Source organism: Cylas formicarius, unplaced genomic scaffold, assembly GCF_029955315.1.
Source record: "Cylas formicarius isolate icCylForm1 unplaced genomic scaffold, icCylForm1.1 PGA_scaffold_3__17_contigs__length_32017465, whole genome shotgun sequence".
Classification (NCBI taxonomy): Eukaryota; Metazoa; Arthropoda; class Insecta; order Coleoptera; family Brentidae; genus Cylas; species Cylas formicarius.
The window spans coordinates 23,518,255-23,540,001 of NW_026844326.1; the positions used below are offsets into that span (position 1 = coordinate 23,518,255).

Here is a 21,747-nt window from a genome sequence, read left to right on the forward strand (position 1 = left end):
AAGAACGGTTACTTGGGGTATAGAAGGTTGCATATTGCACTTATGCAAGTTTTGAAGCGGTAGGAAATAAGAAGCGATGTTTTTATAATATTTATTTGGCGTAACATTCCGTCGTGTTGCCTGTATCAGCTACGCACGCTCTCAACATTTCTTCAGCCAATTGTGTGTCCTTATGCGGTGGGAGAGATACCCTAGAATAGAGCAAATACATACATGGTGAGCAAGTCATACAGAAAGAAAGTTTCTTTCTGTATGGAGTAAGTAACAACTTTACAGGGCGTAAAACTTTTACTATTCTATTTGTTTTATTCAGATACTATCTGAAGCAATGAAAATAGTTGTGGTGCTTATGAGTTAATTGAAAACATTGCTTAAAATATTTGTACTGCTTGAAATTAGTAGAGAATAAAGAAGAAAACATAATGTTCCAAACAAATAGCAGCAAAAAAAGTTCGACAATGTTCGATGAATGATTACCTGTAAAATGTATTGATAGCTGCTTGGAGAATATCGGCAGCCTTCCGCGTGTCTCCGGAGTTCATAATTTCGAACGCCCCATTGTATTCTTCTTTGCAGCCACGAAGCAGCAATACCCTATCTGATAAATTGACAGTTTGTTTGCATTTTGGACACCTCGGGGTCTCGTTCTTCAAGGGACACGTAAAAAAGCCGAGACATTTCTCTCTCGGACACCTTATCCTTTCGCTGACGCTTCCTAGACCATTTTTTAAGGTGGGCCAATCTTGTTTGCAAGCGAAGCAGCCGCATTTAAACCAGTATCTGCCTGCCAGGTATTTTTGCCTTTCAGTTAAAGACTTTCTCGTAAAGATTGGCCCGTAATTTTCAGGCACGTTGTCGTTTGCATCTAACGGCCTTGCCGCTGTTAAAACGATTTTTTTGCCGGAAAAATGTCTGAAAACATGTTAGCTATCAGGTGCAGTTGACAGTCTTTCACAGTGAGATAGGTAATAAGGTTTCAAAAAGTATCATTTTTTTGTGCTAATTCCCCGCAACAAAATGTCGATTTGGCATTAGGATAAGATTCAGATTCCATCGTTAAATTATGTGATATCACTTTAATAACGCCTCCTATGATGTTTACCTTGTGAGGGCTGGGTGGCAATCGTGATTGAAAAGAGACGCGGTCGCATAAATCCCGACGCCTATGTACAAAGTTTTCGAGTCCCTAATATGATGTTTCGTGGGATACAGAGTCTCGTACACCTCGTGGGCGTTAAACTGAAGCATTTGCAAGTTGTAGAGCAGTAGTTCGCCGACATGGAATTCGGGCTCCGTCGGAAAAACTGCAAAACCATTATACACAACTTAAATTTAAATGTAAACGTCATCTTAGAAATAATATTCCTAGATGGCTGTTAGAGAGAGAAACCCCTAATAAAGAAAGTGATAAAGGAATTAAGGTTGCCCTATGTAACAAGTCTGTTGTAAGATAGCTAGAGTTCTCCAAACGATATACCGTTTTTATGGTTTTGACTTCGGATTCTTTTCAGCACTTGTACCACAAGCCAGGGCCGAATTTAAGATGTTAGTCGACAAGAACTGTGCCGTGCGTACTTGAGCTTAGCTCGATTTCAAGTTGAATTTGCCCATTAGATAGGTTGATCTCCTATATTAAAAACACATTAGAAAACTTAAACTGATTTCCAATTTAAGGGTTTAACATAATGACTAAAATATTTTCCAAAGAAAGCAATACAAAGTCTTATGTAGTTTGCTATTTGTTGATTTGTGGGGGTTGGTCAAATCGGAGTATGCTGTCAGTTTTATGAAACACTATTTTCTTAGCTGTCGAAGCTTAGGAGTTATTTCTATTCCGTCTTGTGTTTGTTATTAATAATTACCTACTTACCGTTATTCAATTGTTTTCATGCCTCATTTTTGTTGAGGTACCATATACATTTTATTACAATTTATTTCTAACCAAATACTAACATTATTCAATTTTATTAGTCACTTGCGATATCCAGCGGACACATTTGTCAGTTGCTGCCAAAATTATGATTTTAAATATGTTTCTATTTCTGAAATCGACATCTGGGGAAAGTGGAGGCATAAAATTAACGTTCGAGAACACGGACAGATCGTGGGACCCCAAAAAGTCTACTTCACATGAGTGAAGTTGATATATAATGCGTATCAGAAGAATATTGTTTTAACAATTAAAATTTTTCATGAAGAGTTGCGTAGTGTTTTGAACATTAACTGGTGCTAAGAGACTTTGCGTGCCTTCGTACGAATAATTCGTTTTTATTACAAAACCGTCAATAAGAAAGAAATCCCCAACATATATTTAGATGAGACTTGGTTTGATAGCCACGATACCGTCAAGAAAGGATGGACTGATGGTAACAGTAGGGCAAACTGGTTAGGTAGGTAACGCTTTGTTGCTTTTTGCAAAAGATGTCAAAGAAACAAAGGTTAACTAACACGAAAACATGATAGCAGACATCAAAAATGGTTTTCTGAGAAATTGCTTCCCAATGTTGTTGTTTGACAACGACATCGACTAAAGAAGTCATTCGATTTTTTTTTGCTTGAAAATGATATGTATTTTGAAAATTTCTACACAAAGAAGCAGTTATTGGAAGTTCTCAAGACGGGAACCTGGGCAAGTTGGCCATGGAGCGGGGATTCAAAGTGGTCCGTCTTAGACCATATCACTGCAATTTTAATCCGATAGAACTGATATGGAGGCAGCTGAAACCCAGTTGAAGAAGAAACAAAACCTCGCCGAACTTTAGTTCTGGGGCAATAGGATTAAGTAGAAGTGAAGTACAAAAAAATATCTACTTTCAGTTGGAAAAAATGTGTAGAACATGTCATCGAAGAAGAAAATGTTTACAGAAGTCGACTAGTGCCAGAATTATTTATTAATGTGAGGGACCAGTCCAGTGACGATAGTGTCTACTTTGATGTTGAATAACTTTTTTTTAATAAATATTCTAACATTGATTTATAGCGAAATTTACTCCTTTATTTATAATAAACATTTGAAAGTAAGAATGGACTTTTCACCGCATCGACTAATAATAATCGAGGAGTCTCACCGATGAAACTCTACAAAAATCCGTCAGCTTTCAGCCTTTGTATGCATGAAGTACCGAAGTATGGTTCTAGAACGTCATTGTAGAATTGCAAATCTATTTATTGGGGGTTGCATAGAGAAACCCAAGCGAGGTAGACCTGCGGTTAGACCTAAAAATTTACCAAAGTTAAAAAACCGGAATGTCGTAAAAACGGTATATTGTTTGGAGAACTCTGTATAATCTCACTTGTGCGAGATATTGGGATAATACCATTTTATGTAATTTTTAAATACATAAGAACAATATACAGTGAAAGCTCTCCTTGCGGACAGCATTTTCAGCGTTTCAATGTTGAATGCATATGCGATAAGCGGACGCTCTTATAAACGGACGCGGACACTAGATTTTTCCTGAAAGTGTCCCAAAACCTCCCATAAGCGACCGTAAAACTCTAATAGCCGGACGATTTTTAGTTCCGTTTATTGCAATGTATCTACATAAAATTCAGTGATTCCCCGTTTTTTATTAGGTTATTCCCCATTTACACATTTCGTTTACTAGCCTGAATGTTGTGTTTTGTCTTCAGATTTGTAGTTGATATTGAAGTTATTTTATAATTTTACGTAAAATGGAAAAGGTGGAAGTTGTTACTTAACGTTTTAGACATAGAAAGGTTTAATATTGGGAAAACGCAAGCAGCTGAAACAGCCAAAAATAAGGAAGATATCAGAAGTAGATGGCAATATGGAACTAATATAAATCAAAAGAAGGATTTTTTGAAAAAGGAAGGTTTCGCTATAGACAAAAGATGTTTTGAGTGGTTTGTGAAAGCTAAAAATCAGAACATTCCAATCTCAGGGCCGTTAGTGAAAATGAAAACTACTACAATGATTTCAGTGCGTCCGATGGGTGCCTTCAAAAGTGGCGTAAGAGACATAGTGTTAGTTTTAAATGCATATCTGGTGAAGCTGCTGCAATAAATCAAGTTAATGTGTCACAGTTTTTGGAAAAACTTCCGTCCATGTTGCTTGGCTACAAACCAGAAGATGTGTACAACGATGATGAAAGTAAACTTTTTTTCGTGCATTGCCCGACAAAACTCTGTCTCTCAGACTAACCATCGTATTCTGTGCAAATATGGCGGGAAAGCGCCTCGTTCTCGTGCTTTAGAGAACGTTGCTATTAAGGATCTACCAACCACTTGGAAATCCAATAAAAAAGCATGGTTGCTCCAATTCGACCGAAAAATAGGAATCCAAAAAAGGCAAGTTCTTTTATTTTTGGACAATGCATGCTCTCATCCTCGTGAACTGAAATTGAAAAATGTGAAAATTATATTTTTCCCGCCAAACACAACTTCAGTTTGTCAGCCTTGGATCAAGGTAGTCCAAATGACTCAGAAGAACAACTGAAAGCACCATGCAGTTCAAAAACGATAAATTCGTATCGGGAAGCTCTAAATCATATTTCTGTATTAAAAACATTTGCTAGAGATGATTTCACTGCATTTCAACACTTAAAAATTTAGAAAATTATTATGAAAATTGTCTCCTTCATCAAAATATGGTGAAATTTCGTCAGACAAGCATTTTAGACTTTTTTCAAAAACCTAAGGAATAATGTTTTTTTTTTTTAATTTTTACACCACGTATATGTTGAGGATAAATACATCACTAGTTTAAAATGTTGTCCTCTTATCATTATATTATACATTGTACGTATTTATACGTACACACTATCCTTTAAACGGACACCTCACATAAGCGGACAAAAGTTATGAAACCGTGAGTGTCCGCTTATGGGAGCTTTCACTGTATTATTGTTTGTATTGTATGCAAATTAGTGGGACCCTAATTTAGGAACGAATTTTGGAAGTGCAATTTATTGGAACTTGTCCACCCTGTTTAATAATCCCAAATTTATATTTTATTATTCTCTGACATTAAGAAGCTTGCACGAAAGTAAAACCACCTGAGCTTACCGTGAGTATCTTGCCTTGTGTTGCCGAAAAATCCCGATTCCTGAAGACATTTGAGCAGAAATGCCGCCATCAGGGTCCTCTGCAAGAAATCTCCGGACGTCCTCTTGTCGGCGTTGCAGCACAACCGATAAACGTTTTCCTCGTCTCTGTTCTCGTATATTTTGAGGCAACGTTCGAGTCCGTACTGTGTGATCATCCTCAGAGCAGTGTGCGACAGAATGCTCATGCCGGAGCCGATGAGCAGGTCCAGGTACTTGCACTCGTACCGGTGATATGTCGAAATTGCTCGGTCCCTGCACGCGGTACAGCAAAAAGCTACGCTCGAGCATTCGGTACACCCTACGGCCGACTCTAACCTGGCGAAGCAATGGTGACAGTGGGTACCGAACATTTCTGGTAACAAACAAGCCGCGTAGGGCTCTTCCACCACCAAAGTCTCCCCCGTTGAAATATTTTTGTTAGCTACCACGTAGCGTCCCAATTCATCGCTTTTTTTCAGCGATAGCTTCGCACTAGCACCGGCGAGACTGCCGACCGACTCGTTTAATATTTCGGGCGTCTTTATTTTTCGTTTTTTCGGTTTTTCTTCGGCGACCGTGCGCGTTTCGTCGCATTTGAGCGATTTTAAGAGTCCGGCGTCGTTCACTAAAAGTTTTTCAGCCAAACCGAACGAAACCCTGGCTTTATTCGCGTCGTCCATTGCCTTGTGGCATACGCCCATACTCCAGAAAGCCAGAGCTTTGTATTCGTCCGCCAAGCCTTCTTTTAAGGCCAGTTGGACGTCCGATAGGGCCAGCGAAAATTTGTTCATCTTTAGAAGCGCCTGAGATCTACCCCAGAGGGCTAGAGGCAGGTCTTGTCTGGGCGCTCGCAACACGCTCTGGCTGAAGAGCACGAAAGATTTCTGGTGCTCGCCTCGTTCGAGCGACGTTTCGGCTTCGGCCCGTTTTTTTCGTGAGAACTCCGCGTTTTTCGGTCGGTAAACTTCGCGCACGTTCGATAGGAACCGTTTGAGAGTTTCGCCGGTCGCTGCTTCAACGAAAACAGTCTTTAAGCGTTCCTTGTCGGTCTTGAGCCGGCCGAACCTGGTTTCTATCCATTCTTTGCCCGCATTTTGTTCCACACATTCTACAAACGTCAAGAAGAAACCCTTCCCGTTGGATTGAAGAGTTTTCTCGCTACAAATTTCGCGGTATACATTCTCTTTGGGTCTCGCCATGGTCAGTTTTACTATCCAACAATGTGCCCGGGTTATTATTAACCAATTTCCAGGCCTTTCTATTTATAAGTACGTTGAGACCGGCGCGTTTTGCTGGTTTAAAAAGAGGGACACGTAATATCTGCGGAAAACCGACGCCCTCTATGGGCGATTAAAAAAATTAGTGCTGGTTCGTCAGCACGCTAAAAGAGAACTATAATTATTCACCTGCCGTGCAATAGATGTCGCCCGATGGAGAAAAAAAATGCCTATAGATGAAGTTTTCCAAAGATGAACCACGAACTTGTGATGTTTAAAGTCACTAGATTAAGTTATCACAAAAAATCACAGGTCATTTTAATAGTACTTTATGCAATAATGCAAGTTTACCAAACTTATTGCATACTATACTTTTTCTACGACCGTTAGTTTGTAAGTAAATTTTTGCAAAACACCACGAATACATACATTCACTGACATTTCAAGCCATGCGGTCATATCTTCGAAAACATCCTTTGCTCTAAAATTGTGCGGTAATATCCTGGATCTGTGGGAAAATGATGCTCTCCGCATGCTAGATCCGTGTATAATTAGGTTTCTTACAGAAGGCAGTAACAAAATAAATAAACCCTTCAGCTAATATAAAAAATTACGAATGGTAAATAGTCATTTTGAATTGGGATTTGGATTATTCCTCTTTCTATAATTACGCAGAAAACCAACCACTGGAAGGTAAACACCGTGTGTGAAAATATTATTTTATTGTTCTGCAATTTATAATTTGGCATCGCTCATAGATATAGCAGAACTATATTGTATTATCTCCTTTTTCTTTGGGTGCGCGAGCAAGTCACTTGACGCAGAACCAATACGTTCATCCTCATTAGCTGGAAATGACTTTGGTTCACAAAATTCTACCAACTTACCCACAGTCGTTCTCATAGGTCAACAAGCATGCATATCAAGAGCTGAATTTAAAGAAAACAAACAACATACCCCTTAATGTGTGAAATGAAAATGAAAAAGCAGAGATAAATGTGAAAGATGACTGATGTGGATTCATGGCTGGTTGACTGTTAGACTTACCATTGGTATGTTATAAAAAAGTATACCTATTTTGCAGATTGCAGATGTATTACTTACAGCCTTTGCTAGAATTTTTTTCCGCTTTGGGTGTTCCAAATTTTCATCGCTATAAAAAGCTAACATTTTCCCTTTTTATAGGTTTTGTGGTTCCTTATGTTAAGCTAATTGCCCATTTGATGTGCATGCTTGTATTCATGAGTTTGTGCAGTCGCTTGAATCTCGCCCTTACATTCGCCGTTGTCTATCAAATATTCCTGCAAATGTCTAAACGGTCCATAACTCTTTAAGTCGGTTGACAGGCTATAAAGTCCATCGACAAATCGACTATGCGAAAAGAAAGAGTCTCGTGTTAGATTATGTTTTTCGGATTCTAACACCGCAGGTATTATAGATGTAGATCTCTGCCAAGAGGTTCCGTTTTCTAAGGTTATCGAATACTCTCCGGCTTTTACGATCGTTACTTTGTCGATCGGTGATTCGTAGTACGTCGATACATTTTCAATTTGGGTCAACACCTCTTCTCCCTGTATCACCTGTCCGAACGCTACGTATTTACGATCCATCCAGGGTGCGGCATCGAGAGCGACGAAGAACTGGGTGCTGTTATCTTTGTGCGGTCCCGCGTTACACATGGATGCCACGCCCCTTTTGTCGTGGGGCACTGCGTAGTTTTCGCAGGCCATGTCGATGGGTTCCAAATCGAATCCGCCGCACTGAATCCAACAGCCTTTCACGACCCTTTAAAGATAGCAATACGTAATTTTTAACGGAGAAATATATTCATTAATTAATTTAAATACAGAAAACAACCAAATAAAAAACTCCGGCAGTATTTTTGCGCAACCACCAAAAATCCATCGCTGCGCTATCTATGGACCAGGGCTTGACTAAAGCATGTCGAACCACGATCTCAAAGCGAACCTTGTAGTTTCGCTAGTGTCGTACAGATGGCTCTTGTTCTTTACAAAATTGGTATAATGAAATTTGAATATGAACATTTAAATTTTGTGAAAACTCTATACATACACGTGAAACAGTGCGAAAAATGTTACAGCTCGTTGTTTTGTTCCGCCGATAAAAGCAAAAGCCAGTGAGTTTTAGACGTTATGGGCTTTACCTATGGACGGGAGTGCCGGCGTATCCATTTTGACATCTTTCGAAGAAGTTTTGACACGTCAGAGGTACCAGGTCATTGTAGAGCTAAAATAAAAGACCATAAAGGGTCTTTATAGCGACCTTGTAATTAGCAATAACTTCCAGCAGTAGGGATCCTATTACTCGATTACTTATGGCAATTGTCAAATACACCAGCTGCCTCTAAAAAAACATCATTAGCTCCAACGGGCTAGATTCTACACGGAAATTGTGCTGACGAAACGAAAATAAGCGGTTTGAACTTCGGTTATCATTGACCTGTGTATGACGCCATTTTAAATATTGGCAGAAATGATACCCTCTTCGATGTTATTTTTGCTGATCATTAGCTGTATTTCCATTTAATAAACAATGTTTTTAAGGACAACAAAGCACAAATTCCTAACCCCAAAAAACACAAGCCGTCAAAATATATCGCAGGTAAAAGCCTACCCTAAACTTGAACTAAATCAAACTAACCAAAACTAACCATGATGTAATGACCTTCGTTTTTGTAAATTTTGGTTAAATTGTCAAAATGCACCCTTCCAAACCGGTTATTTTTGTTTTACATCCTTACTCCTCGATCGAGTATCGCTTTCAGGTAAGAGCGTAGGTGTTCACAGCCGAGCTGGTGCCAATCAGCTTCTAAGGTGAGCCTCCATGATTTCCGTATCATCTCCGACAGATCCTCGAAGTCGCCAACGGCTTCACCGTCGCGCAATACCAGGACTTTGCCTTTGACGTCCCACGTTTTGCCTCCCACTTTTCTCTGGTACTTGACTATGAGTCGATGCCATTCGACGTCTAGCAGGGGTCTTATTTCTGGCTCGCCAAATTCACCCGGTAGACACGAGTGTAATCTGGCCAGCGCGTATCTACATTTTTGAAAGTCTTCGCCACTTACGCACCCCAGGAGCGTGAATTTTCGTGGTACTGGCGTTTCCTCGCACATTCTCGTTGACGTTGACGGACGTCGAAGTACAGTGTATCTCAAAGTATATCGTTTTGATTTTTGGTGGGGCCTCCCCCAAAAAGTAATTACGACCATCTTACCACATGTCAGCTGATATCAATAGCAGTGTGGAACAATCCGTCGAAATCACTTGTCATTAAATGCAAATCAAATTCATTTGTTGATTCATTAAACAAGAAGGTTTTAATGGAAACCTGCGTACTTTTGAATAATCATGAATAAGTTCAAAAACTTTTTGAAAACTGCTTGCAAAATGATCTTTTAAAAACATAAAATAACTTGGCATTGCACCATATTTATTTTCAATGCAATTAGAAGAAAGCGCAACTTTTCGAAGTGTTAGATTTATATGCTATTAAAAAACAGTGTGTATGTATCTTCCTCTATATCGTTGTACATTCAATTCCAGAAAATGTTTAAGTCGGGGTGTAATAAATTTAATAAAATTACTATTATTAATATGGGAAAAAGTTCGGAAGTTTTAAAAATTGAAGAATATTTGGATACAAAGTAACGTTAGTGGCCATAGTAATTAATTTTAAGTGTGATTCTAACCAACTAAAATTGCGTAGCTAAATAACCCCTGAAAGAGTGAAAAATATACCATTCTGACTATACTTTGAGAGACCTCGCCAAATTAACGACCAAAACTAACCAAACCGCGCAACAAGTACCCCACCCTTGAGAGCTTCTTACAAAGACCAATAATATGCTGCTCGAACGTCAATTTCAGATCAAGCAGAACCCCAAGACTGTTCACGTGTAATGGGTTGTTGAAAGTTGACTCGCGTAAAGAAAATATAAGGTTGTTCGTAAAGTCATTTCGTTTTTTCCCGTCAGAGGACTTAATTACGTTTTTTCGAAACCAACTTCACACTTAAGCCGCATAACCATTATATGTCTTGAGAGCTGATATTGCAAGGCTTGTGTGTGAAAAAGTTCTATTAATTCTACGCAGTAGTTTTTGGTTGGTGCCCTTTTAAATATGGAGAGCAATAAGCAGCATTTTCGTCATATTTTACTTTTTTACTTCAGAAAAGGTAAAAATGCTGTCCAAGCGAGAAAAAAATTGACGGATGTGTATGGAGAAGGCGTGTTAACAGCACGCCAGTGCCAGAACTGGTTTGCAAAATTTCGATCCGGCAATTTTGATGTCGAAGATGCACCACGGTCTGGAAGGCCGGTCGAAGCTGACAAAGATGCGATAAAGGCATTAGTTGATGCAAATCGGCGAATAACCACACGAGAGATCGGTGCGAGATTAAATTTGTCGAATTCGACTGTTTATGGCCATTTGAAAGGCATGGGCTTAACCTCGAAGCTCGATGTGTGGGTGCCCCATGTCCTTACGGAGCGAAATTTTTGTCGTCGCGTTGACGTGTGTGATTAGCTCCTCAAACGTCAAGAAAATGATCCATTTTTGAAGCGGATTATTACTGGTGACGAAAAATGGGTTGTATACAACAATGTTAAACGCAAGAGGTCATGGAGCAGAAAAGATGAACCGGCTCAAAGCGTGTCAAAAGCCAACATTCACCAAAAAAAGGTGATGCTCTCCGTTTGGTGGGATGTCAAAGGAATCGTTTTTTTTGAGCTTTTGCCGGACAATACAACGATTAATTCAGAAGTCTATTGTCATCAACTGGACAAAATGAATGATTCACTTAAAGAGAAGAGGCCCGAATTAATCAACAGGAAGGGTGTAGTGTTCCACCAGGATAATGCGAGACCTCACACAAGTTTGGTCACTCGCCAAAAACTTTTACAGCTTGAATGGGACGTACTGCAACATCCACCATATTCTCCAGACTGGCGCCTTCCGACTACTATTTGTTCCGGTCCCTGCAAAATTTTTTGGATGGCAAAACCTTTACCTCAAATGAAGATGTCAAAAACCACCTGAACCAGTTTTTTGCCAGCAAGGACCAAAACTTTTATGAGAGGGGAATTATGTTACTGCCAGAAAGATGGCAAAAGGTGTTGGACCAGAATGGCCAATATATAATTTAATAAAATATTTATTCATTATACGAAAACTGTCTTTCATGTTCCCCAAAAAAAACGAAATGACTTTCCGAACAACCCAATATAATTTGTTGTGTTTTTGATTCATTGAGGTTAAGTTTGTTAGCACGAACCCACTCACTAGCCCCGGACTGGGCCCCCTCCATCCTGTGCACCAAGTCGTTCTCAGAATGACTTCTACAAGAAAAGGTGCAATGTACAAACTATGTCAGCAATATGCTCAGGGAGGTCGTTTATATAGATCAAGAATAGAAGAGGGCCCATAATGGATCCTTGGGGTACTCCATGTTCAACAACTCTAATTTGTGATGATTTTACATTCAGGACCACGATATGCCTCCTGTTGGAAAGATAACTTTGAAGGAATCCAACCGATGAAGGATCCACACCATACCTTACAATTTACTCAGAAGACCAGGATGCCGGACATATAGGACTGTGCCGGAGTACTCTCTGCCTTTAGAAACTGCGTAAAGCTAATCAAGAACACTACTAATCGCTCCACAAGTCGATATACCACGTCTAAACCCAAACTGGTTGTCCTCGAAGTAAGCTGCTAATTGAGAATATAGAATATTTTCAGAAACTTCGCCGATTGTGGGGATAATAGATATTGGACGATAATTATTTATATCATTTACATCGCCCTTCTTGAAAACTGGAATCATTCTGGACAACTTCAAGGAGTTAAAAAAAATACCATCGGATATACACCTGTTCGTCAGCTTAGTGAATGGAATAACTATTAAGTCTTTAATGTAATGGATAATATTGATATTTATATCTTTCTTTACTATCATTACACTTAAAACTGGCCAGGATGTCTCTCATTTCAATATATGAGACTTCATGGAAAGAAAAATGCTTATCCGTATGCGCCATCATAGACTCAGTTGGAAGTATTAGCAATATTTGCAGTTAATTTGTTTGCTACTTTTGAAAAATATTAATTAAAATTGTCGGGAGTGATACCCAGTGAATGAAAATTTGATCCACTCTTGCGTTTCCTATTGATAACCTACTAGGGCGTAACCGATAAATGACGAGTATATTTGGCTAGTGTCGTGCTAGGCCAGCAAACTGCTGCGAAAATCCGGTTGATTCTTAAATTAAGCACTATCATTGTAAGTTTCAAAACTTCTAAAATTGTGGTCACATTTGTGGTTATGTATGTTTAAATGCTCCACAGGCAAAAGCTATCTTTGTCCCAATTCCGCCTGAAAACCTATCGACGAATGCTATTCCTGTGGTTGCGGTTCGAAAATCCGCAAACTCGAGCTCGAAATTTATAGTCTCAATTATTGTTTTAGTGAATGTTTAACGGTATTGATAGGCACTGGATTGACGATTGTTAATTAATTTTTATTAATGGCACAAGCGAAATGTCCTTGCGGTAAAAGGAAAGGTCGTCCAATTAAAAAACGTCAAAGCAAATATATGGTAAACATTTATTTCACTATTTTTACAGATATGTATAAATTATTACTTTGACATTTACCGTATGCTGTACAGAATTACATATGTCGATCACAAAAGAGTTGATATGTATCTCAGAAAATCGTCAAGTAAAACGGAAAAGTAGAAAAAAAAAAACAAATTTCAAAATGGTCGCTCGCGAATATTCAAAAATATTACTATGGTGTCCTTGGACGAAGTGCGCAGGGGGAAAAAGTTTTTAAACTATGCTTTAAGAGATTGTATCACTTTTAAAAAGAATTTTTTAGAGCAACGTTGTTTGTATATTGAGATAAAAAAATATTCAATTTGCAGCATCTAACAAAAGTGCCAATAAGCGGGGATGGAAGGTTAATATGGTAGACTCAATATATTTATTAAATCAATATTAAAATATGCTGAAAATAATAGAAAAAAAAGGACAGCAAAACAAAATATAATGTGAAAATAATAATTGAACAACTCACTTCCTATGTCACTGAAACACCCTGTACACCCATACAGAAACCATTTCCTGGCTCCGCCCGTGGACACTCCGCACATAAACGGTTCGCGAAATTAAAACAAAAATCCTCAGAACAGTCTCTCGTAGGGTCTCCACACGGGATCGGCGCTCGGCTGCTGATCCCTATTGCTATCCTGAATCTCTTCCCCTTGCACGTGGGAATTCAACTCGCCCGAAGACGTAGGCACCAAATCCGGCCTGCTACCGCTACCCGAGGCTAGCCCTACGCTCGGTAAATTTCCGGAAGAATCCGTGAGATACGCGTCGCTGCTCCTGGAATCGCTAGGGGGATGTAGGTGGAAGTGTATCTGGTTCTGGTTGACCGTAGAATACAGCGACGTGGGATACAACATCACGGGGGTGGGTTGGTTGATGTACTGCTGGTTGTTGTACGACGTGTTGTAGCAATTGTTGTTCGGGTAGGCGGGATATGTAGACCAGTTGTTGGGACAGTAGGAGTTCTCGGGATACCGACCGGCCAACGTATCTAGTTCGGACTTTGCGCTGTTGAAGTTGGGCGGCGGCGACGACGTCGTCAGAGACGTGGAAATGAACTCGTTGGACGAAGCTTCCGGCAGAACTGGAATAGAACACAATATCATCATCAAATCATATGTATAATACATAAAAGGGACTATAAAAGAGATAAATAAAACTAATATTAACAAAACCGAAACAAAAACTAAAGTGGCCGACCAGACAGATTGCTCAATAAAGATGGATGTCACAAAATAAGTCGGAGAGATATGAGACACGATTGCAATTGGAGCAAATTGGAGGTAGATCTCTGAAGCAAAATATGTTACCTCGCAAATGCGGAAGGAAAACTCTTTAAACAAACTTCCACAAATCTTCTACATTCCACATGCGTGGGTTGTTGATGAATCAAACATCGCAAATATATTAAGAAAGCCTTCTACATCTTCCATCTTAATCCAAAACTTTGGCAACGCTACGCTGATGATCCTATAAACCCTGTACACCCTAATATACGTTTCTCCATTGAATAATCTCGTATTCTTATCAGACGCAATATTGGCACACAGACCGATACACAGAGAGTAATTTTTCCTAAAATTGTGTAAATGATATTCTTATTGGGCCAATAAAAATTCCTGAAATTTTCTACAAAACGAAATTCACAAAGTATATATTATATGATTTATTCTCTGAATTAAGCAATTCTTAACAATACACACGTTTATTATTAACCGGAATACAAAAATGATTTCTTGGAATAAATTAATGGAATGTTAACGTATTTGCTCAAATTGAAATTTATTTGTCGCAATTATGTAGAAATTAAATTATTTAGTATGTAATAGATCCCTTAATATTAAAAAGTGGAAACGTAATATTGCTGAGTCTAGGGAACCTTCAAGTAACATTGTTTCTATCGAAGAAAATAAATTTAAAGTATGGGTTATTTTAGACATCTTCTCAGATAGAAGAAGCTATAAGTGTAAAAAGAGAGAATGTAAGAAATAAGATTATACCTAAATTGCTCTTGCTCTTGCAAATTAATGTCTCTGGATATTTTAGGTTTTAGAGCATCAAGCATCTTTTTCTCTGTATACCTTAATGCATTTTCACATCACCATCCGGCCCAAAAATCGTCGGTTATCAACTCTCTTGTTAGTTTCGAAAATCGGTGAAATTGAATTTTCGAAAGTATCTGTGCTGGTATAAAAATTTTATATCTTGGTAACGGTAAGTCCTACGGGATGGCCGTTGGTACAGAAATGATCACCGTTGAAAAAAATTTTTTTTTGTCTGTCTGTTCTCCGTTCTCGTCTTTTGGTTTTTCCTAAATAACTTTCGAACCGTTGGAGCTACAAAATAGAAATTTTTAACCCTCCACGAGGTACATAAGCTTATAAGAAACGGCCCTGACTTCATATTTGGCGCATAATTGCAGCTTTGCCCCGTGACGGAACCTATTGAAAATGTGGGGGCTGTAAAAACGACGATTTTTCAAAAACCGTTTACAAGACAGAAAAAATTCTTGAACCGGAAGACGCAGTGGAAACGACTCCATAAACTTTTATTTTTGACAATTTTTCAAAAATATACAGGGTGCGCCGCAAATTCAAAAAAACTGAAAAATGGGTCCCCCTATTATTGAAAATTGGCAATAATTTCAAATCTGTGTTTTAGATATCAGTTTCTTTTACATGGTGATATAGCCCATATAGACAGCATAAACTTTTTTTTAAGTATTGTACAGGTTGTTCGCGGTATTCCGTGCAATATTAAAAAACATAATAAGTACTCCAAATTTGCAGCTACCGACTTCAGACTTGGGAGAGAAGTAGAAGTCTGGACTCTTTAAATTGGGAGCAATAACATAACGCGAAATATATTTTTTTAATTTATGATTTTTTTTTTGCGGCAAAAGATGAGATGATTTGGTTTAAACTGTGTCGAGAGCTACAATTTTCTACTCACGGTTTTCGTCCACCATACAGGGTGCTCGAGATATTTGAAAAGTGTCATTTTAAATCGGTATTATTGATACAAATTTTTTAATTTACCAAAGTTTGCAGTTACTTTGAAGTTCGACGTGACTTTACATAGGGTGCATGAACAATAAAATAACATCGATCTTGCGAAAGTCCATAGTGGTCCGCAGAAGCACAATAGAGGCACAAAAAGCATTTAAAATTCAAAGCTGCTTAGCGCATAATAAGGAGTAGATGATTGGCACAGCTACGATGCTTCAAAGCGAACTCCAAATGGAATTTAAATCGCGAATAACGCCATAAAAAATACTGCTGCTGCTGCACTTTTTTATGTCTGATTTTTTTTATGGGGACCTTTCATTTCTGTTGCACAAAAATGGTATTGCCTAAAACAATTTGTTATACAAAAAGATATCCTTGTTTACGGTCAAAATATACTGTAAAATATATGAAAAAAAAAGCGCACTCTGAAATTGTAATTTTCCGTGATGCCCCCCGTATTCAAAGGGGGAAGCAATTAACCGAACTAATTATATTCGAATCGGAACGACTTAATTTTTTCCTTAGAAGCGATAATTTTCGAACAAATAAATATAATTTAATATGTTAATCGCCATTTAATCTACGGCGGTGTACGGCGGCCCGGTCGCATTGATAAGTAACTAAAAAATTCCTGTAAATACCGCAAAGCTCGGTTTTAAAAAATATATTTATCGCGTGGTGAGTTCGTAAAATATGGTAGGTCGCAGGTCATAAACAACTACTTAATAACCTGCGTTACCACTAAAATCCGAATCGTACGGGAACATTTTTTATTATACTTTTTAAGTCACTTACCTCTTTGAATTGCAATAAAATCAACCAGACTTGATTTGGATTTAAAATGTTAAAACCACGTTAACTTTGCATCAAATTTGAAGAGGATTTGAACATTTAAAATAGAGCGTAAGAGAGATAAATTAAAAGAAAAACACTTTATTAAAGTAGTCTAGTCCATCTTGGTGGCTCGATTTCTATTGCTTTAAATTAGAGTCTACCAAAATAATTTTTTTATTTTTATTTTTTAAATATTTTTTAATAAAAAATGTCCTACTTCGTCGGGTAAGTCAATTTTCATAAATTACTTTGTTTATTACGTTTGCAGCACAAACAATGTCCAGGTTCAAAATTTTCCAAAATTTAGTGGTGGCACTGTACCTGTTTAGGCATTTTAACCCTGCCCTTCCAAACCGATCGCTGTATTTTAAAGAGCTGAATCTTTTTAGATATATTAGCACATATACGACCTACCACTCCATAAATTTCAAATAACATATAGGTCTTTATATTTTTGGGGGTCCTTTTTCCAAAAGAGGCCATATTTTTGCTCTATCGCGTCATTTTTTTATAGCGCTATATATCTTAAAAATGTTATTTTATTAATATGAATATGTTTGTTCCATGCTAGGCATGATGTTTAAATGAATTGTTTTGATTTGGCAACAATGGATAATATTAGATTTCTCTGCAAAGTAACAGAGTTGGCGCAGAAGCGTGATTGCATTGGTCATCGTGGTCCTGTGTTCGCGGCTGTTGCCTTCGTTGTAGCGTATTTCTAGTGTTCTGGAACGTATAAATATGAAAAGAAGACATTGTGTAAATAATCCAAATAACTTTTGTTGTAGTCATGTCGTAGTAAAGCAAAGGTAAACCATTTTTGTTCGTGTATTAGTCAAGGATTCAACAGAAAAAATAAACGAATTGCGTATCCCAATATTGACTCTGCTATCCGACTGGTGCATAATGGACCAGATGTACCGATACTACCGCCTCAAAAGAAATAGAAAACATCATATCGCCAGAATCAGAGGAATCTAACTTGGACCCAGATGCCTCAGATTTCACACCTGAATTCAGAGAGCCCGAATTGTTAGCGTCCAGACTTCGGGAGCAGCATTTGCTGGCACCTAGTGTCACATCAAGCTTTTACCGGGATCGCGAAAAAGAGTTATGTCAATATTTTGCTCAGGAATGACCGCTAGTGTAACAATATTCCTGACTTAGATTCAAAATTATGCCGTATATAACAGAAGAATGACGCCTGTTTATTGACTCAATTAAGTGTAGTTTAAAAGGCGTTTTATTGCACAATGGTAACGAATTGGCTTCGGTTCCCGTTGCACATTCGGTAAATTTAAGAGAAGTCTGAGTTAAAAATTTTTTTCACTTTTAGAATTCCACGTTTTTTTTTCTTTAATATTTGCAAAATACCTTACGTGGCACAAAAAAATGCATAGAATTTTTGAAATCAGCCTACCAAAATTACGTAAAATCAGTTTTCAAAATAAAAACGTCGGTTAAAAAGTTTCATTTTGTAGACCTGTGTTATTAAAACAGATTTTTTGGGTTATCTAGAATTTTTAATCACTTCATGTTAAAATCCTAATTTTATTTATTTATTATTTATTTTATTGTATATTATTATTTATTTATAAAAACTTTTTTTTATATTTATATACTATATAAAACTGTGCTCACCGGTCGGTAAATGCATGGTCGTAACGTAGGGTGAATCCTGATGAGGGTCACAGTAGTTCGACTGAGTTCCGTACGTTCCGTAGCAATTGCCGTAGTCCGCCCACGGACCTGTTGCGCAATGTGCGGACAATGGTCCGTTGTCTGAAAATAAGTATTAATTATTAATGGGCCTTGACTTACCTAACAACTTTTTAAAAGAACGAAACTGATACGGATTTTTCTAAAATTGTCAAAAATATACTTGTATACATTAATAAATGGAAAAATACCTATACAGCGTGTTTTTGAAAGCGGGAAAAAACTTCTGCTTTGTGTATGTTCTGCATACAGGGGACTTCAAAAAGTACCGGATTTAAAATTAACAAAAGACGTTGGGTATATCTCTAAAACTAAGAGTCGTAAAGACGTGCGGAATGGGCTACAACAGAAACAATTGACAATAACTCGATAAAAACGTGATATATTAAAATAGTATTACAATTTAAGTGCTCTATGATTTCTATGATGTATCAACTTCTAATTTAATAATAGCAAGTGAAACTAAATGACTCAAAAATATAGGTCTCCACTTTTGCATACAAATGATTGGCCTTCTCGAAAATACAGCGTTCACAATCACAGAATGGTCTGTGCTTGTGGACTAATTCCTTCAAATGACCCCACAAGAAAAAATCTAGGGGTGTAAGGTCCGGTGACCTAAGTGACCAGGGAACATCCATATGGCGCCATATCCATCCTCGTGCAAAAGTTCTATCCTAATATCCGTTGACCCCAGCTGCGCTGTGAGAAGGAACTCCACCACGCTGATACCAAAGAGCCGGTCGGGAATTTAATGCCAGGCCGTTAATAAAACCAAAAGTTTCGGTTCTTAGGAAATTTAAGCAAATCTCACCGGTAATATTTTGGATAGTTTTGGTTAGTTTTAAAGACAATTAAAATTTTATTACAACGGGTAAATATTTCCCAAAGTCTGGATTTTTTCGGGTTTTAAATTCTTTTTCTCATATATTTTAGGTTAGGAAAGAAATATGGAGATAGAGTTTTCATTGGCGTGTGAGTCCCTCACTTGGCTATCTTTTGTAAAAACTGTCATGTTGCACATTTTTTACAGAAACCAGTTATTATTCGTAATTATGTAGAAAAACGCGCTCCAGTGGCAATTACAAGCAATAATTACAATTGTCAAATTTACAAAAACGTTGATAGGCCAATATAAGTTTCTTTCAGCGATCCCAACGTGTTTAAATTCGTTAAGATTTCCGCAAAGAGATAGAGAAAAAAAGTTTTTTACAAAAGAGTCTGGAGTTTATATCTGTTTTAAAATGAAGTACATTTTAGCTATGGTGAAAAATTGGTAATGAAACGTTTAGCGAACATTTTGAAAACTTAAAAATAAGTTCCTCTATTTTCTATTGGTCGCGCTTCTTTATTAGTTTTAAACCAGGTACTTTTTGAAGCCACTCTGTATGTCCAATATACAAATATTCTTGTGCAAATTAATTTTTTCAAGAAGCAGGACCTCTTAGAAACATTTTTTTAGTAAAGTTAATATATTTTTTTTTATTTGGTTAAGAACTTCCGAAAAGCCGTATAAAATTTATGAAAATATTAAGATCGTGGTAGTGGTAGAACCATTTTGCTGCAATCTAAATAAAATAGGCAACATTAATAACAATATTAAGATTCTATTGTTAAAATATTTCGAAATATTGATAAATATCTCGGGCACAACACCAACAGCTATACATTGGAAAATTTTTGAGGCGTAACTTAAACGGCATATAGCTATAAAATAATATAGTGGCCCTACTACGGCCGCGATCTTTTGCGCATGCGTCACCTCCCAACTGACTGAGTTGCTACATCCGAACATAATGTACCCTGTGCCATTGTTGTTTTCATTCATCTAACAAGATCTTAGAGAAACAGTGGTGTCTATATATTTGACATTTAACAAACTGGAAAATTGACTTACACAAATATTTACTAAATAGAATTCTCTACATTTTTAAGTACACTTAAATAGCTACGAAGGATGTTTGGGTAATATGTGTTAGTGTACAAGAATTACAGGAAATATAATAATAATAATAATAATAATAATAATAATAATAATAATAATAATAATAAATAACCTTTATTATAACAAAAAAAAAACAATATACAATATTAATATTTTTCAAAACAAAGTAAACAGATAGCTCAAAAGCGGGCAGTCTAGCTTTAAATAGCTACTCTACTGAACCGCTAAAGATCTATTTATATAATTAATAAATTGGGCACTATTTATTAACAAATAAAATATGAAAAATGCAAAATCGGAAGAACAACATAACTCTACTACACACTCCAGAAAATACAATTGAAGATAAAGAAAGTGATAACTCAATATAATCCCTTGCTAATAACATAATTAGTAACACATTATTAGGAAAATTGTATTTTTAACAAATGATCTTTGGACCTTTTTTTAAATGAATATAAATTTAAGTTACTGAATTCCTGTGACAATGAATTGTAAACACGAACTGCGTTGAATGTGAAAGATCTACGAAACAAGGCACTCTGATTGTGGCATCATTAGTCTGTACCTGTATCTTACATTCACAGAATGGATAGTACCCCTAGGAGTAAGCCGCTCTCTCAGCAAAGCGGGTGAATCGAGGTTATAGATAATTTTCGTAACGAATATGTTGAAATGAAGGGCTCTTCTTTGTTCCGTTTTGTTGGCGATATGCAGCAGATACATGGTCATATTTTCGAAGACCCATAATAAAACGAACACAAGCATCCTCCAATCTTTGAATACGGCACTTACACTCGCTATCGATAAAAAAACCATACACTACATCACAGTAGTTAAAATGTGAGAGAACAAGTGACTTACATAATTGTGTCCTAAGTCTAAAATTTAAAATATGCCTGTTACTATATAAGATTTTTAGTGAGAAATGTGCCTTTTGAAAGATATTTTTTAAATACTCACGAAATCTTACATCACAATCTATGCTCAGCCCCAAATTTTTTGCTGAATCGACAACGGAAAGTTTAATAATATCTAACATTACATTAATATTTTGTAGCTTAACTTTATTTTTATATATAAGAAAGCAATTAAGCTACAAGCTGAATTTTTAATAGAACAAGCATAAGAAATATCTCTTGTCAATTACTGTCTTATACTGACGATGACGTGGGTGCTTTAATTCTGCACTGCTTTTCCAAACCTTAACTCCTTTTTTGCGGAACATCGACGATCTGTCAGCGGCCATGTTGTCTGTTGAAAGCCGCAAGGTTTTATGGATCTTGCGTCAGAATTTGTCATTAGGGCTGCCATTGCTTAAAAAGCAAATTTTAAATC

At 37.2% G+C, this 21,747-nt stretch overlaps 3 protein-coding genes across 6 annotated transcripts in view; all 3 read right to left on the reverse strand.

The window, feature by feature from the left end:
• Positions 1 to 77: 77 nt before the first annotated feature.
• LOC132699263 (SET and MYND domain-containing protein 4) lies at positions 78 to 6,311 on the reverse strand. The gene is made up of 4 exons (XM_060665895.1): positions 5,029 to 6,311; positions 1,103 to 1,304; positions 478 to 912; positions 78 to 191 (listed from the first exon to the last, which is right to left on the reverse strand). The coding sequence occupies exons 1-4, from the start codon at positions 6,245 to 6,247 to the stop codon at positions 92 to 94; spliced, it is 1,956 nt and encodes a 651-aa protein (XP_060521878.1). The 5' UTR covers positions 6,248 to 6,311; the 3' UTR covers positions 78 to 91.
• A 434-nt stretch (positions 6,312 to 6,745) lies between these two features.
• Positions 6,746 to 9,403, reverse strand: LOC132699752 (probable inactive peptidyl-prolyl cis-trans isomerase-like 6). 2 transcript variants are annotated; one of them, XM_060666627.1, is made up of 5 exons: positions 9,027 to 9,403; positions 8,567 to 8,629; positions 8,430 to 8,512; positions 7,542 to 8,050; positions 6,746 to 7,113 (listed from the first exon to the last, which is right to left on the reverse strand). In XM_060666627.1, the coding sequence occupies exons 1-5, from the start codon at positions 9,399 to 9,401 to the stop codon at positions 7,001 to 7,003; spliced, it is 1,143 nt and encodes a 380-aa protein (XP_060522610.1). In that variant the 5' UTR covers positions 9,402 to 9,403; the 3' UTR covers positions 6,746 to 7,000. The 2 variants fall into 2 exon arrangements, with proteins under 2 accessions (XP_060522610.1, XP_060522611.1); XM_060666628.1 differs by lacking the exon at positions 8,567 to 8,629.
• A 3,557-nt stretch (positions 9,404 to 12,960) lies between these two features.
• The window catches only part of LOC132699193 (segmentation protein Runt-like), an 87,120-nt gene continuing 78,333 nt past the window's right edge, over positions 12,961 to 21,747 (reverse strand). For all 3 annotated transcript variants that reach the window (XM_060665771.1, XM_060665769.1, XM_060665770.1), the window contains 2 exons: positions 18,387 to 18,527; positions 12,961 to 13,987 (listed from right to left, as the gene is read on the reverse strand). In XM_060665771.1, the coding sequence (XP_060521754.1) occupies positions 13,476 to 13,987; positions 18,387 to 18,527 (653 nt within the window). In that variant the 3' untranslated portion in view covers positions 12,961 to 13,475. The remainder of the gene's footprint in view (positions 13,988 to 18,386; positions 18,528 to 21,747) is intronic.